At 41.5% G+C, this 17,869-nt stretch overlaps 1 protein-coding gene across 3 annotated transcripts; it reads right to left on the minus strand.

Annotated features, from left to right (window-relative positions):
- Positions 1 to 187: 187 nt before the first annotated feature.
- Positions 188 to 13,518, minus strand: LOC308112654 (LHFPL tetraspan subfamily member 2a protein-like). Of its 3 annotated transcripts, none has more exons than XM_080468338.1 (4): positions 13,392 to 13,506; positions 3,797 to 4,045; positions 3,326 to 3,687; positions 267 to 1,725 (listed from the first exon to the last, which is right to left on the minus strand). In XM_080468338.1, the coding sequence occupies exons 3-4, from the start codon at positions 3,651 to 3,653 to the stop codon at positions 1,469 to 1,471; spliced, it is 585 nt and encodes a 194-aa protein (XP_080324464.1). In that variant the 5' UTR covers positions 3,654 to 3,687; positions 3,797 to 4,045; positions 13,392 to 13,506; the 3' UTR covers positions 267 to 1,468. The 3 variants fall into 3 exon arrangements, with proteins under 3 accessions (XP_080324463.1, XP_080324464.1, XP_080324465.1); XM_080468339.1 differs by having other exon boundaries at positions 3,326 to 3,380; positions 3,519 to 4,045; XM_080468337.1 differs by having other exon boundaries at positions 188 to 1,725; positions 3,326 to 4,045; positions 13,392 to 13,518.
- Positions 13,519 to 17,869: the final 4,351 nt, after the last annotated feature.

Below are 17,869 nucleotides of genomic sequence, written 5' to 3' on the forward strand. Positions count from 1 at the left end.
GCTCATCACAACTTGCACCATGAAACTATTTTCTATGTTCGATGCCCTCAAACAAGTCGCAACTGGGATTCAAACTCTGGTCCCACACTCAAGGTCAAGACGTGACCAAATGTTCCACCAGGCTGCTGATAACCCACTGGAGGGGAAGCTTTGGGTATGAACCCACATGTTAACACAAACCTGATATGTGCTTTCAAAACAAGGAAGGGAGATTTATTTTTATTTTTTTTAAAGTAAGATTTGACACATTTATCACACATGAACGTACTTAAGAAAGACTGATTTATTTAAGTACAAACTATCTCTCTTCACACATGTAGCATCTCGCTGCATGCCACAGATGCTGTTTTACTCTTTTGTTAATGTAACAAATATAGCAGACAGTCAAAATATCAATTCAAGCACAGGCAGTCTAGAAATGCTTTTCTGATATAAATCCATCATGACTTCTCTTGCAGCCACACTCACAGCCGGACAACACTTTCAGGAATTATTGCACGTCATCTACGATGAATAAAAGCACAGCGTCACATGAACAATAACATTTACAGTGGTGTATGGAGCACAGATGAAAGAAAACATGAAGACATGAGGACTGAATATATGCAGCAATGAGAAATGAACACAGGGCCAAGTGCAAAACACAATATCAGGTGCATTTTGAGAATGAAAATAAACCAAAAGGTACTGTGGTGCTATGCAGGATGTCCAACAATCAGCTTTGAGTATCTTCAAAGTGGAAATTATCATAAGATATTTCATGATAAACAATGGTGGAGGCTGCTTTGTTTCACGGTGAGCAAACATCCCCTCATGAAAGCTCAGACAGAAACATCTGGCATGTCTTACACACACACACACACACACACACACACACACACACACACACACACACACACACACAACCACACACAACCACACACACACACAAAGCTGAACAATCCCTTCAGCGGTGTATCTAAAGATAGCAACAGTCTTGAGCAGAACATTATCGAACTGTTGTGTGATTTAAGTGACAAATTGACTAGTGGTCATATTGATTTGTTTCAGGCCGTCATGTTACCGATCAGCACACTGCCCTGATAACAGTGCTTGACATGTTTGTACAGCAGTACTGTACATACACGGTATCATTTTTTTAAATAATCACATACTGTTGCTGTACAGTGCTTTGTTTTCATGAAAAAAAAAGTGGTAGAAAAATAAACTATCTCCTGGAGAAACACTGGATACGTCGGTATTCCTTTGTCTTGTGCTGCAGCTCGGTTTCTGAGACAATCTTTTCCTAATCGCTGTTTACAGATTTACAAAGACAACACATAAAGAGCAAAAAGGTTTTCACCAAGGCTTCTTTCTGATCAACAACCAGCCATCCAGGAGGATAACACCTACCCACCCCCCCACCGCCGAGAATTGTCTGTTCATCCCCAGCGATGATTTCTTTGAGTTTGTTGATGTTCGTGAAGGCTCAAAGTAGGCAAATCAAACGCTTCCCCTCCTCAATCTCCTCCTGGACCTTGTCACTGGAGGTGGCGATCTCAGCCTGCGCGGACAAAACAGCACACAGGAACGTCGCCAGAGTTCCTCCTATTGCGGCGTAGAACGCCCAGCCGAGCGAGCACAAAGCTGGCTTGAAAGGCGAGGCGTCAGGGCCGCAGTAGGCCATCACCTTCTCCGAACCCCAGCCGGCAGGGTACAGCATGAGACCCACCATCAGCAGCAGGCCTGAACGGAGAGAGAGGGAGAGGCGAGGAGATCAAATCCTGTAAACATCTGAGCCGAAAGCACAACAAATCACAGCGTAGGTGACTCAGCTCAGCTAACGATAACATCTATTTATCAGCTGACAAAGCTCTCGATTTGTGATGAGAGGAAAGAGCCCGTCTGCACACTGCTCTCTACGTCACAGACACGTTGCTGTTTAAGAAAATATGCAAACACACTTTGAAAGTAGGATGGATCATGAGCGTTGACGACAACATGTAAAGCCAGATGGCGCAACACGGAATCCCACAAGCAATAACTAACCCTGCGGTTTGGTTACATGAAATACTTCCTTTTATAGCATTGTTTGTCGAGACTGTTTCAGATAATGTTTTATTAGTAATAGAGTTTGAAAACATCAAGTTTCTTTCTTTTTTCTTTTTTTTTTAAACACAGAGCCTATAAAACATGAACCCAGAAGAAGCACGGCAAGGAAAAGAATGGTTATTGTGTGTAGTAATTTAGTAGTTTAGGAAGAGTTTTTTCTCATTAAAATCAACACTCAGCAGAATATTCACAGTTTTTTTTTAAGTCAGGTAAAATGTCTTTTATTAAGAAAAAGTAGATTTATTGCTCAAACATAATGATGAAAAGATTTTGCCTCTTTGTGCCTCCAATTTGTGAAAAAAGTAAATCAACACTTGTCTTTAATGAGACTGTCGTTACAGCAACTCGGCTCTTTTTGGAGTGTGAGAACTCCACAACGCACCTGCTGGCAAAAAAGAAACACCTTTTCTTAATGACCAGAGCACATCTCTGCTTAAGGGACTATTTTCTGCAAATGGAAACCATTTTAAATTATATAAACTATAACTACAAACAGGAGGAATCTTGTCGCCCTTCTGACTGCATTTGCATGTATATATATATTTTTTTCTTTTCACTCTGGAAATTTTCTACCCTACACAACTCAACTGCCATTTAACTATTATAATAGATGTCAGCTTAGATAATTCCTCCTGCTTATTTTGTACTACTTGTTTACATTTGGTTCTTACTTTTTAATGTAAATTGAACGTACAAGACCAAAATCAAGGACAATGTTAAAATAAAACGCTTTGAACTTTGAAGAGCAAACTCAAAACTGCCATGCAACAAGCATATAGTTATTTAAAGTTAATTTATTACAAGATTATGCTTTTAAAATAACAAAAAAAAAATGGATATTGTGTAACATCTGGTAGGTCTGACATACAGTCAGAAACCATCAATAACTGTTACCTAATTTGACGAATTTAGTTTATCTCCTTTCCATTTCCAACAAATCCTTTTCTAAATGAGAGAGACTGTTTCTGTTTGGAGCATCAGTCGGCACTGTTAGCCTGTTTGCACACAGAGTTTTGACGCAGAGGATTTCAAGTTCATTAATAAGTTTGTGCTATCAGAGCTCTATCATAGTGCAGGAGATAAAAGAGCTTAAAGTCCAAAATACCGAGACGGAAAAGCACATGGATTTTCGAGGAAACCGGCAGTGCTCGACCTGGAGCAGTTTACCCAGATAAATTATATTATGATCATAATTGTGTTTATATGTTCAACTTCAACACACACAATGTCTCACCAGCAATAGCCTGGAGCAGGCCACAGATGTTGAATATGCTTTTCTTCAGGATGCTCTGAAAACACAAGCTGAAGATGGAGATGCAGGCCACACATCCGAGGACTAATGTCCCAGCTGCTAGAAACAACATGGCAGCCTGCCAGAATCCACTGGCCACTTCTCCAAAAGTGCCAGCATAAGGGCCGCAGCTCACCCCGACACCCCGCGTCCCCACACGGAGGCAGCGGCTGTAGAGGCCGAGCGACGGCCGGTACTCCCGGGAGTCCACGCCTGCTCCTCTCACGTTGGAGTCCGACCGAGGGAATCCGAGGAGCCAGTCAGAGCTCATGAAGGCGATGAGCTCGGCAAAGGCCACCACAATGCTGAGGAGGGTCCAGAGCATGGACCGGCATGTTACAATAACATGGCACATTGCGTTAACTTTAAACAACTTTAAAAAAAAAAAAAGGATGATGAAATAAACTGAATTGCCTTTTAAAAAATGAACATGACAAAGCACTGCTAACGGGGAGGTGAAATTCCTTTCTTTAGAGGGGAAAAGGGTCAAGCAGGTTCCCTGTTCAGGTCCAGATGGGCTGCAGATCTTATCCTCTCAGAGCAGATGTGGTCACTCTTCTTTGCCTTCCTCTCTTCCTCTGTGAGGCGAGCTCCGGTCATCCAGAACAGCTATGGTGCACCGAAGCAGCTTCCATTAGCCACAATGTCGCCTGAAGAGCGAGCCTACCGAAACAGAGACACATCAAATCAGGCAAAATCTGTTCAGACAAGATGTGAAGGAACTTCAAACATGAAAAAGATCAATGAATGATTTCCCCTTCATTATGAATTATTAAGTTCCTTTGTGTTTGCTCGATGGCCCACAGGAAGCTCAGTTTGTGCTTTTCTCATAGAAAGGATTCACCCTCAGACCTCCCTATTGAATGCCACCACAAACTTGTTGTCAGCCGGCTGTGACGGCAGCATGAGCAACACATCCAGATGTCTGCTGAGGAGAAACGATGAGTCACACACACACACAGTTTATTTTCCTCACGACTGCCAAGCCATCGGGTGCTGGATCCTATCTGCAACATGATGGGAGCCTTATGTGCTTTGCTGTGCAGCTGTTAACACAGATCAGTGCAGAGCTTTGTTACAGCATGCCACATTTGACAGTAACACACAGTGCGGCATGCCAGAGCCGCAGTGTTGTGGCAAGCTCGCTCGTCATGAACCGGATCACTCAGTTTGTTGCTCACTCCAGCCGGAGTGGATGAAATGCATTAGTGGGGGTGGTGGGCATCATTAGAAATAAGTTATATTCTAGTGAGTGTTCATGTGTGTACAACTCACAATCAGAGTCATGGTGGCGCTGTTGCTGTGTGGTGTTTTATTTGCTGAGACCACACTGGCCTCCAAGCTCTTGAATGTAAAGATCCAACAGGGAAAAGTATGTTGGATCTGGTTTGGAAGGTGCCAGGTTGGTGGATTGTTCTGCTTTAAGTTAGAGGAAGATGGAAAGTGACCTATTCCAGTTCTTATTTACAGTGTGTTAGTTAAAAAAATACATATCATTGAAGCCATCATTTTTTTTTGTACTTGAATTAGGTTTCACTCTAAATCCTGCTGTAATACCACTGCTTGCTCCCTTGTTGGTTGAACACTAATGTCATTGAGCCAAACATCCAGCCCACAAACATCTGAAGGACAAAGTTAATCAAACATGTAGAATAAATGCCAAAGCTTTTACATCTATAAGTGCAGAAAGCTCTGACAAAAATACATAATTGCTGAAGTATTTTAGAAAAGAATCAATATTTTTATCCTCTAAAAAAACTCCAACCATTTGTATTCTCCGTGCATAAGCATCTATTTTACAAAAGGTGAATAATCATCATTCTTTGAAAATCATTTAGCTCAGATGAAGAGATATTACACATGATCCCAGAGACAGCAGCGATAACGTCAATGCTCAAAGTTTCCATGAAAACACACTTTTTTCTCCTTTCATGTGTTTCCCAGTTTCTCCCAAGTATCATGCTAAATACCAGTCAATAATATCAATTGCGAGGCTTTTTTAAAACTGGAAATTCCTCCCGTTAGCTTCCTTTTATAAAACAATTTTAGGGTTATGACTCATTCTACACTCGTGTTTACTAATTTTCACATGATTAGGGCTGTTTCCTGCCATTTCTCTGTGTCCGGCCTCCACAGCCTTAACTGTTGACCTTGAGCTAACAAGTCAGTGACACTGGGTCATCACTGTGTATTTGATTGTACTAGTTAACACAATATTCTCCCCTTGCCTGCTTAAGAAGGAAATTGTTGAATTCTCATAAATAATATTTTTTCATCTATTTGGCACAGCTGGGAAAACTGTAACAATGATTTTCACTCCTCATGGGGGCTTTGAAATAATCCCTCCAGTATTGTCAGGGTTTAAACTCCTCCAAACTGAAGCCAGGTTTGTAACTCTTGACTTACACTGGACTAATATCACCTTCTTTGTCCTGGAGGAGTGTGAGAAATCCAAAAGACTGACATGGATGAACATAAAACCAAACATTTTATTTGCATGGCTTTAGATTAAGCATGAAGAAGGCTTCTCTCCTCTCTGAGATAAACTATAAATCAGACTTTATTGGAGTCATAACTTTCGCATAAAAAGGAAGGTAGGCTTGTTTAACTGATGGAAGTGGACTGTTCTATGGTGTAATCACACCCATTCTTGCTGAATGTGTCATTTTGCTGGTGATGAAAAGTTCAGCAGGAAAACAGTCATTGAGAGCCATAAGTCACTCCGACGGCCTGGGGGGAATAAGTGTGGTATAGGTTATACAAAACCACACCATGGTTTAAGATAGTGAATCATGTCACCACATATGTAAGGACTGAGCTCTAAGGCTGTATATCGTCTCACAAGGCCGGAAAAACTCTGACATTCACAGGGCCACAAAGTATGAGGATTATCTCATGCAGTCTGTTTTTTTTAAAACAGCTGAATGATTCATCTGATTTTGGGGTTGACTGGAAACCAAAGGAGGTAGGTCATAATCAAAGTAGAAAACGTGACAACATCTGAGGAGCAAGTACGACATTGAAAACAGTCATGGTGTGGGTGTCACTCTGTTGTGTCTGAAATTCTTGGTTGTGTTCTTTCAACGGTTCATTTTATCATAAAATATTGTGTTCCTCTCTGCTTTCGTTTAAGGTCTATCTTTAAATCTCCCATTCAAGTGAGTAGAATATCAGGGTCACAACTACACTTAAACTTTTCTTTGTTCTCATTCTATAGTTTCACATCTTGATTAGAGATTCCACAAAACCTCTGGCGAAATACTCCGTCTGCATATAATTACCCAGTGGAGATAAACAGAAGGAGTACATTTCAGTTACAAATGAGCTGAAGGAAGTCATAGTAGTAGATAAAAAATAAAAAAAAAGCTGCAGAAACGTCACAGGTTATTATCAACCACAACGGAAACAGCAGAAATAAACAGGAAGCAAACAGGAAGCATCAGTGTCCATGCAGAAGGCCTCAGAGCCTCGCTTTACATTGTGAGGGTGTCAAGGTCGAGCCTCTGCCCATGTACAGGCAAAAAAAAAAAGCTGAAAGAGTATGAAGAGCTGTGTTTGCATTTGTGATTCTGCATGCAGCAAATCGTGGCTGGATGAACAATTCACAGAAAGGGATTATCAGGTATTCAAAGCTTGTTTATGTGGCCAAGGACAGTCATGTTGTTTCCTGCTCCATTACAGTTTGTTCAATGACTCCCTTAATTCTTATCAAACTCTCCATTCTTTCACACAACAGTCACTCAGCCGTACTTGCTGCTCTAGTCAAAGCTTTTTTTACAAGTACAGAAGTGTTGAATATGTGTGACTCCTGACCAAATATACATCAGCCTTCCACTGTGTACACAGCATGTCTACAAGTGTGCATGACGTTTTTGTTTTCAGCCACCCAGGTGACAGTTCTGGAGTTTTGAGTGTTCTGCTTGCAGCTTATTATAGCCTGAACAGGTATGTTGCTTTCTGTTAAGACTACAATGCCCACAAATCAGCAGATCTGCCTCTTCAAACTACAGACATGGAGCCAAAACATACTTTGTCAAAGCAGTCAGCAGGCATCTTGTGTGATCTCCCTCAGCTCTTACAGGAAACCTCCACACACATACCTCATCGTGGCTCTCTGAAGTCTCACTAAAGACTGCAGTCAAAGGGAAATAAAAGGGAAATAAAACATCGAAAAGTCTTTTTTGACTGGGTTTCTGGGTTTAAAGCATTTAAAGGGGAAACAGGGAAAAAAAACCTACTCAAGCTTCAATAACTGATCATTTATTTGTGGTGACTGTATACAGAAAATACTGCATGCTGCAGCCTCATTCAGTGTGCAGAAAGGTCACAACATCCTGCGACTGATGAATACTTTCCGCTTGTTTTCTGGTTGTTCAAAAGACTTCTGAAAAAATTGCTTAAACAGCACTTGCCTGGCAAGGTCAAGATTTACTTTGTGTTCGTGTGAGCGCTGAGGGAAAAGTATTTTACACTTCACGGGACTTCAGGCACTCTGAATTATGACTTATTCATGATCAAGGCACAATGGGTGAGAGATCTCTGCCTCCCGGTTGCTCTCGAAAGATATGCATCTTCAGTACTGTCAGATCTTTGTTTCTGCAGCTCGCCATGTGTCTGCAAAGTCACTGTGGTAGATATGTATCATCATCCACACTCAAACATCAGGGAGTCTCACGCTTCTTTTAGGAATCCTCCACGATGCCGACTTTGACTGATGTTACGTTAGATATGCCACAAGATGAAAGCTGTTCAGCAAGTGATGTGGTTCTACATCTGATCTGGAAGTGCTTTATCCCACATTGCTCTCCTGTCCTGACAGAAACCAAGCCCGCCACACAGGCTTGTATGCATGTAGTGGCGGCTTGAAGCCAATTTATACACAGTTTTCAAGTCCTACATTGAGCGGGCCAATATGAACAGTCTCCTCTCAGCAACCAAACAAACTTTCTCTCTTGGAATTTCCACAAGACTAAAGTTGCAGGCCAAAAGCCAGATATGTGGACTGCCGCTCTTGCGTGAAACCTGTTGGCCAAGCAGCCTGCATGCTCAATAAAAATTGGACTAATGAAGCAAAACATCAGTGTGAATCAAAGACCTGGACAAAGCAGCCAGCAAAGGCATATGTGGGTCAGTCTGCCGGCCGTTACTTAGACAAGGTCACTGAGTAGTAAATCTAGAGTAATTGGTCTGAGATATCAGCAACAGCGCTGGTAGCATGCCAGATAGCTGAGGTAATGAGTGCCGGCCAACACAGTCAGTTCTGAAGGGTGAAAGTGAATGAGGACTGAAGGTGGGTGGCTGAAGGATCACAGCTGACCCAGATTACTCCATAATGGGATGCTAAGAGGCTTGTGTTGAAATTTGCAACAAAGAAAGCAGAACAAAAACCCATGAATTAATAAACAGTATAGATACTTATGTTTCTCTGCAATAGGCTGAGAGTACTACATTAGCTATTTTGCCTTAACTCATCAGAAACCTCAAACCAATGTGTTCCTGAAGCTGCTGCGTCTGCTCCACTCCAGTCTGGTCCTGCATGTGGACAACGCAGGAAGAGAGGGATGAAAACCAAAACCACATGAAAAGTTTCCCTCAACATCTTCAGGGCTACACAGTTACTCAAACAAATATGTGGACAGGGATACACTGATGAGGGTCAAAGTACCTCCAGTATCTCCAACAATCAGTAAAGTAAAAAAACCAAAGAGATATGTAACTAGGACGCTACAAGTCAAAGTGGGGCAGGACCAAACGTATCCCTCCTTCATAAAAGAATGCAAGCGGCTGAGCTCAAGGTGAAATGACGTAGAAACGTGGGTGCAACACTGAACAGGCACTGCCGAATATCAGAGAACAATACTACACCTCAATTTTCAATTACTCAGGGGAGTTTCAGTTAATTTCGTAGAGAAGTATTTATCGAGACTCCCTGAGAGTCCCAAGACCTGCCAGAACAGAGACACGTATGCCCTCCAGCGTGACTTACGAACTTTAATCACTGCTCATTTTTGTCTGCTGAGCAACAACACTTCAGTGCCACGATTTTCTTCACCTGCAGCAGTGAACAAGCCAATCTGGGAGGTTGTGTAACTGCATCCGTGTTTAATGTCAAAGATGATGTAGTCTTTCTAACAAAAAAAAAAAACCTACAAAAGACGAGAGAACTTGCAGCAGGAGGTAATGACATTTACATTAACGCCTCCTTTGGTTACCTGACGCCTTGGGCTTTGGGTATGCAAACATTTAATTCCCTTTAATACATTTTCCAGAATGAATACAGAGAAAAGAGAGAGCGACAGCAAAAGACTGAGTCACATAAAACATACAAAGCATCTGAGAAGATAAACACAACCGTGAGTAACGTTTCTTTAGTTTACAAGAAACATTCTCAATCGTCCAAGATATTATGAAACAAGCAGAGCAGCTATCTTCAAGAGCTCTTTCTCACTAACCATAACCATGTGAGCCGCAGCTTTTGTTTCCCTCAATAAACAGTGAACGAAAGCGCCATACCAGCAGAAATAATATTTCCCATGGGTAGGCACTCCCTCGAAGTTGTCTCATAACTCCATCCCATGAAAAGGGCCACCATCAAATGCATGTTGGGTGCTCCAGAGCAGGATTTATTTGACAAACTTGGATTAAACACTATAAAACATTTCAAGCTGTGAAAGGCCATTACACTGTATTCCCACCCTGCATATGAAGAGTGAAGGGGTGCCAGCAGTTATAACCTCCATATAGAGCCAGCGGTGGCCTCCGGATTCGATGACAATGAGGGGCTCCAAAACGTAAACATAGAGTCAACAGTGAGAAGGCCTCCAGCGTCGCGCCAAAACAATACAGCCCACTTTACTGATGCACAAAAACAAAAACAATGCAAACACCAAATAAACGCACACTCATAAACTGTGAAAGGTGCCAGCCTGTGCTCACTCATCCAGGGATTAATTGCATCAAAACGCATGACTTCCCCAGAGAAAAGTATCCGCCTTGCGCGTGTGTGTGTGTGTGTGTGTGTGTGTGTGTGTGTGTGTGTGTGTGTGTGTGTGTGTGTGTGTGTGTGTGTGTGTGTGTGTGTGTGTGTGTGTGTGTGTGTGTGTGTGTGTGTGTGTGTGTGTGTGTGTGTGTGTGTGAATAAAATCAGCCCTCTTCATCTGGTGAAACTTCTCTCAACAAAAGCGAAGCACAAAGCCGGACTGACAGAACCCCCCCCCCCCTTCACTCCGGCTCTCAAAGACGTGCCACCGTTAGACCAGAATGCACTCCTTCAATCCTCAAAGACAGGTCGCAGCGGCCCCTAACCTATTCAATCTGTGCTGAACCGCGGCCCCTCACTCCCCGCACTGACACCACAGCAGCCCCAACAGCTCCAGACTCACAAAGCCCCTCGGTGACCCTCACTTTTCACTTACACAAAGACAGGCATGACATGGCCTCCCTCCACTCCTTCTTTACCCCTGCTTTCCAGTTTCTTCCTGGAAAGATCACAGATATACACACAGCTTTCCTTTTCTTCAACTCTGTTGTTCTTATAAACCTCACATTAACACTTTCAACAGTTTTTCTGAATAAAAACCCTCACTGGTGGGTTTTGCTTGTTAACTTAACCAAAAAGTGGCTTCAGCGTTTTATGACGCCAAACATTAGTTTAAGCTGGAATTAACATTCATTCCTCTAAAAGGCTGCTGTAATGAGGTATGAGTTTCAGAGCCAAACATGATGCTGAGATGAGATTCAAAAGTGCATCAACGAGTTGAGGGAAAACAGAATGACAATAACCAGGGAAAAAAGAAAACTGGGGATTATTTTCAATGGAATTCATGGGGTACATCAAAGAGCTTTCATTAGAGTATCAGATTACTTGTAATGTAGAGTACTAGAGCAATTAATTGTTATGAGTGGCCCACATGAAAAACTAGGACTGTTAGCGAGAGCTGAGGTATATGTTTATTATAAGCATATCTCCATTAAAACACAACATATTTAATAGTTTTAATAAACTATGGTTTCTGCTCGGCAACAGTCACGTCCTTTACATGTTTTGTGTGATAAAACAGATTCAAATTCGAAAATTACGACACAGGAAAAAGACAAACCCACACTATTGCACAATTATGTCAGTTTACACGACAACGGTGCTCAGAGCCACATTCTGAAAATGCTCCGACTCCTTTGGTGTGCTAACGGGGCAAAAAGCCACTTTTCTGAAATGCTGAAATGCACATGAGCTCCACGGCCGTCGCAAAATAGTTCTTCTGCACGTGCATGAGTAGATGGACATTAACAACAATGTTTGCCTCCACAGTGTCATGACTCCCATATTCTCCTGGGACTTGGTAGTTTTACAGTAGGGAGTCACCCGTAATAACAATCCTTCGTCATCTGTTCATACGAATGTCCGTGTATTCGCCATTGTTAATGTTTATGAAGTATTATTCTTTGCGTAAGTGTGGTTTCATTAAAGAAACAAACAACAGCACCTACTAGTGGTCTGACATGAAAACTGCATCATTTTTAGCATTTTAGCCATTTTCAAAACATCGCGATGTAGAAGGGAAACTCTTCTGAAACAAAGATGCAAAAATTCTGTGTTTTCACTTCAAACGTTGCATAAATGGGACTTTATTCGGTCTTTCTTACCTACGGGCAAATAGGCCCCCCTTCTATGGGGGTCACAGATGGCTGCATCTGAAGCACCACATCTTAAATTACTAATGAGTTATAGTTTAAATGGATGCGACTTCATTTTTCTGCTCTGTCTTCCTAGAATACTGAAAATGACATATGATATGAAAACAAACGATACTCATAAATCTCTGAACCTCTGACCCGACTCACAGTTCATGTTCACAACTACACTACACAAGATGAAGCCAATCACATAACGAAACGTTTGCAGTGTCGCTATATGTAACTCTCAGTAGAGGGAGTTCATGTATGGCGACAGGAGAGTATTTTGGATTCACTAACAAGCAGTTTGTTTTCACTGCTGAAAGAAACTTTCACTTCGCTTTCACCATTGCGAGTCCTCCATCCAATGACACATAACAAGTTTATGCTTGTCAAACCTCATACTGAGAGAAGAAGGCAGGTCAGGGCAATCACACTAAAGTAAATCACAGTGTAACTGCATCATAAAACAAGTTCTGGAATTTGTTGGACATCACAAAGGATCATTTGTAACAGCCTACGCCCCCCACCGTAAAAAAAAAAAAAAAAAGACATACTTCCCAAGGTGGACCAAACTAAAAAAACAAACAAACAAACAAATATTTTCTGTGAGCAAGTGGTGATTGCGTCCTCTCATCACTTTTCAATGGTTTGTCCTTGAAGTCTGAATAAACAAGCAGTGCAGATGTTCCTGGTTTTGTTTGGTTTATGATGGAGAACCACTTCCCTCTCTGAGATGGGTTGTGTCAGGCGGAGGGCCTCCATGGGTGGCTCTCACATCGAGATGGACCTCCTCCCAGCACATCAAGGACACCGGGTTGTGGTCTCTGTGTGTGTGTGTGTGTGTGTGTGTGTGTGTGTGTGTGTGTGTGTGTGTGTGTGTGTGTGTGTGTGTGTGTGTGTGTGTGTGTGTGTGTGTGTGTGTGTGTGTGTGTGTGTGTGTGTGTGCGTTAGGACAAAATCCACATCTAGAACTGTTCTTGTGAAGGTGACTGGAAACTGCTGCCACATGTTGCATCTGGACACATCTGCTGATAAGTCTGCAGACTGGAACCAACATTGCCACTTTTATGTTCTGATGCACAGCGCCCAAGATGTAACAGAATTTAGCAACAGTTCGAAGTGTGTGAGTAGCAATGAGACTGAAAGACGCATGCAGACTTTAATACAACGCCGCTTTTTCAATTAAAACACCAAATGATCGTAAAAAGAAAGAAACGCGTCTCTCACTGTGAGTACAGCTGTAAATCAACCGCCTCCTAAATGAAAGAATCAGCAGCAGCTTGGAGTCACGTCTGCCAGCATAACGCGTGTTTATGTTGCCTGGTGTACTTACGTAAAGTGTGAGCGCACAGAGACGCTGGTTCGAGTCCCAGGACAGCTCCGGTTTCCAAAAAGCCCTCATTCAGTTCAGCCTCTCTCCTTTCTTCTGCACGTTTCTCTTTTGCCCTGTTCCCTCCCACAAAAAGCCATCCTCCCACCGTCTGACGTCGTCCTTTCTCCTCCACCTCCTCCCGCTACCATCCCCCAGCCTCCGTGCGTAAAAGCGAGGGGAGGACGAGAAGAAGTTTCTGAGATGATGTGAAAGACGATGACCAAGTCCTGTTTTCTCTCCCAGTTAAGAGTGATTTATTCAGACTTTCCTTTCAGCCTCCTTACTTTGTCTGAGTAATGACATTCAGAGGTCAGGCCTCTTTCTTTTCTGCGGTTTTAATTAAAACTTTGTCGGCGCCGGTTCCCACACGTGAACGCAACACGCACGAAGAAATAGGACAGTAGGTTTGAATTAAAATTACTACAATATCCACAATTATATCAGCATATTTTGAATATAATACGACCATAACAAATTCTTAGCATTTATGAATGCCATTTTTTTGATCTTAGGATATTAAACCATCAAGCCAGTGGAATTACCTGAATTTATCAAGGCAACTTTGATTATGTTTGATAATATCATGATTCAACGTGCATGCAAATAATTTTCCTTGCACAGTTAATTAAACTACGTGACACAGTAGTTTGGCATAATTAAACTGATACCTGATTGAAATGTTCTTAAAATGACCATCATACTGTCACAATCTGTGAAACCAATATTTCAGTAATTGGCTCCCTGGCCAGAAAATATGGGGACAGGAACCATATGTAGCCCACTGGGATAAGTCTGGCCTATATGCTGATTATAATATAATGTGTCTATGATTTGTTTGCTGTAGGTTCATATTTGAAAACTATACATTTTACAGTTGGATGTTAAACATTATGGAGCTTACAGCAAAATTCAAACACGGTTATAAATCAATCAATAAATAGATAAATACCTATAGTATAAGTCCTAGTCAGGGGTTTTCAAAGATCTTAAACTACATTGATATGATTGAGCAATAAAAAGCACAACTCTACTACAATACAACTGCACACTAACAACTTTACACCAAAGCTTCTGTTCCTATTTTAACATTGGTGATTAGTTATTGATCCGTGTATTAGTTTGGTCCCAGAGGCACATCGTAAAGTTGAACCTTCATAAGCTGTGTTGTTTCAATGTTTTCTAATTAGACACCTGAAAGGCCTATAACTGCCCTGCCAGAGACGTGTGAGGGTCACAGAGTGAGGTTGGCTGCTGAGGAGAAAACCTTCTATTGCCAGTCTGTTCAATCAGTGTGACACTGAGAGTGTACTGCTCTAAGCAGCAAACTAAACCGTAATATTTCTCAGTTAAACTTGTTCTATTGTTGTGGGCAATCAATCATCCCATTAGCATTTTGGCAATAACGTAAGAAAGCTTTTGTTGAGCTGAGTGTAAGACTTTGGAGTGTCGACGAAAAAGGATCTTCACTGCAGAACCTAAAATAGATTCCACATCATAAGTTACACTCTGCACACTGCGTCCATCCCTCTGTCTGAACAGAGACATAAACCACACCGATTACACTGTGGTATGTAGGACTGCAATGACTCAGAGATGACCGTCACTATGGGAGCACATGACAAACATACTGTAGCTGAGGAATAACTCTGGGCCCCTGCATGATTTCAAGGAGTGCGTCGCTTGTAACTACTGATGGCAAAACACTGCAGGAAGATTTCTGTCTGCACTCTCAGAAATGCATTATTTTAATTTAACTTGTAATGTTTTATTTTTCTAGCTGTTATAGATTTGTTTGACTGTATGGGTTGCCTAGTTGTTGCCTTTTCACCTTTCATGATCTCAAAGTGAAAATGATGACTAAGCAAAGTGCTCACAAGTCACTGAAATAAATTCTGGATTTAAGTTTCCCTTTGACTAGAACGTAGAGGAAGGAATCGAATAATTGAACAGTGGTTAAAAATGAACCATAGTAACTGAGCCAAGATAACATTTTGTATTTATTGGAAGGCATCGCATCTTAACCAAGTTCAAATCAATGTCAAATAAAATTGGAAACTAAAAATGCGAGTAAAAAAATTCCATTGTCCACTTTTTAAAACCACTGCCTCATAATTCTACTTGAATTTCTATCATGTTGTATAAAAAACCTACAATATATATTGTAGGTTATGTATATATATATATAGGATCATATAGTTCAGCCTTATATGGGGTGTTTGTGCCCATTCAAGGACAGAAATGGAGTGTTATCCACCACACTTGAGGTTTTTTTCAAATCACATTCAAAGGTTAGTCGACCTCTTAAAAGAAAAAATGGCTGAACCTCTACAGATCATAGATTCAAAATGATCTGAAACAAATTTTATTCTTAAAATACAAAGTGAAAGTAAAATATACAAGCTTTTGCAGGTAAATCTGGAGAAGAAAAAAAAAAAACATGTGCATGCTTTTACCTGCAGGATGGAAACAATCAGGAAGCAACAGCAAGACTTAACACGGCTCGCATGGTGTTTTATTTATTGTCGTTTAAGCCTTTTCTGCTCCGCCTTGGTACTCTAACAGGCTTTGTGGTTGAGGGAGTTGCGTCAGGCAGCGGTTTGCTCTCCATCCAAGGTGTGACTTTTTTAATTCGCCAAGGTTAAAAAAAAAAAAAGAAAAGAAAAAAGAAAAACAAAAATAGACTCTGATTTACTAAAGGTTGCTGTCAAACGTAGTGACCTTCCAAAGCAGATAAAGGTCTTGATCCTGGAAGGAAACAGTCCTGCATGTTTATAAAGTTTTCCTTGTTGTTTAATGGCAGCTTCATGTTACTTGTGCCATTGTCTGGTTCCAGTTGTCCATTACTCTTGTTTTGAGTCGAGAAGTCACGTTGCATCTTGAAATTTAAGCAGGAACTCCCTGGCCTTACCTAATAATAATACTTTGTACGATTTCCACAAATATTATTTACCTTTGCAATCATTTATTTACTGATGTTAGCTGGAAGCTTCACTTGAGAGAAATGTGATGTTCAACCCTGATAGCATGGTAATGGATCGTTATTTTTTTGATAGTGCTCGTAATAACCCAACTGACTGTAATAAATGTGTCATTGTGAAGCTCAGCAGAAAGCCTGATGATGAGCCACTCATAAAAATCAGATACACTGGTGCAAACCATGCAAAATTGTGGCCCTGCAGGGCCGCTCATCTCTGCTTCAGACTGTGGCGGCGGGTGCGCTTGCCTTGCACACCCACAACCTCCATGTTTTTGTCCTCGGGTTTAGTTTTGGTATTCTAACATGGAAAACACACCAAAATCTAATCATGTGAGTGAAGCTGTGTCCCCTTGAATTATTTTCACGAACATAAAAAAAAAAAAGTCATCTCTCATGCAAATTGCGATACAATTGTCTTAGTCATATCACTTACATTCACCAACCTGAATGAATAAGCGCCATGAAATCTTAATGTAAACAAATACATATAAACTGCCTAATAACTTCTAACACTACAATATCCTCACAGTGGGTTAAATGGGTCGGCTCTCATGGTGAGAATATTCCCGGTTAGTGTCCAGGCTTGGGGGGTCTTTCTCTGCAGAGTTTGCATGTTCTTCATGTGGATTTTTTTGTCAGGTACTGTGTATTCCATTCAAGTGCAGCAGAGATAAACTGATCTGAAAAAGATGGATGTGCATATTGGTAGTGGTAGAAAGTGCTCATCTAGGACAAAGATTGGACACCACTACTGTGCACTTTTTTTTTTTTAATCTTGGATTGTAAAGTGGAAGTTGACGTTAGCTTGTGTGCTTCACATGTATAATTATGATATTTTTTGCACTGGGTTTCTCTGTTTGGCAGTGTGTGTGACTCTGCAAATCACACTTCACCACACTGGTATTTACTGCATTCTTGCTGCATGGTGTTTGTTATTTTTGCTTAACCCATACAGAAAAACTAAAACAGCTACAGCAAAAAACAAAACAAAAACAAAACTCTTTCCACCTTGTGAACACCAGCTGTCATTTCCTCCATGGGATGCAGCAGTGGGAGTTTCTGTCACGCCGTCCTGCTGACATTCTTCATGGCCTCCAACCTTCCCCGCAGTCTGGCTCACAAGCCGGCCACCGTGTCATTTGGTTGCCTCTGCCTTCAGGACTTCCTCTTTCCACGCCAGTTCTGTCAGACTGTGTCGTCCTGGTGAGAACACAGTGGGAGGCAGAAACAGTCCATAAATAGAGAAGTGCGGTCACAGCAGCTCTCTGGTCTCAGAGACAGGAAGATGCTCTTAGCTGCAGGGCAGCTTCGTGGGAACAGGGGACACGACTTGAGAGGCACTGGGAGAGATAATTGGGATTGATGGTTAGAGGTTGTGGGGAGAAAGATATGATGATGAGGATGATGATGATGGTACCACTCATGATGTATGTGTTTACAGATTTGCAAGTGTTTGTGTGTG

Source organism: Lipophrys pholis (assembly GCF_963383615.2).
Source record: "Lipophrys pholis genome assembly, chromosome: 7".
NCBI lineage: Eukaryota > Metazoa > Chordata > Actinopteri > Blenniiformes > Blenniidae > Lipophrys > Lipophrys pholis.

Excerpts from the sequence above, each read along its gene's own strand:
- LOC308112654 (XM_080468337.1), bottom strand. The coding sequence starts at position 3,737 with ATGTGCCATGTTATTGTAACATGCCGGTCCATGCTCTGGACCCTCCTC. Across the intron at positions 1,726-3,325 it reads CCTGCTCCAGGCTATTGCTG|GCCTGCTGCTGATGGTGGGT; the intron begins GTGAGACATTGT and ends CTCTCCGTTCAG.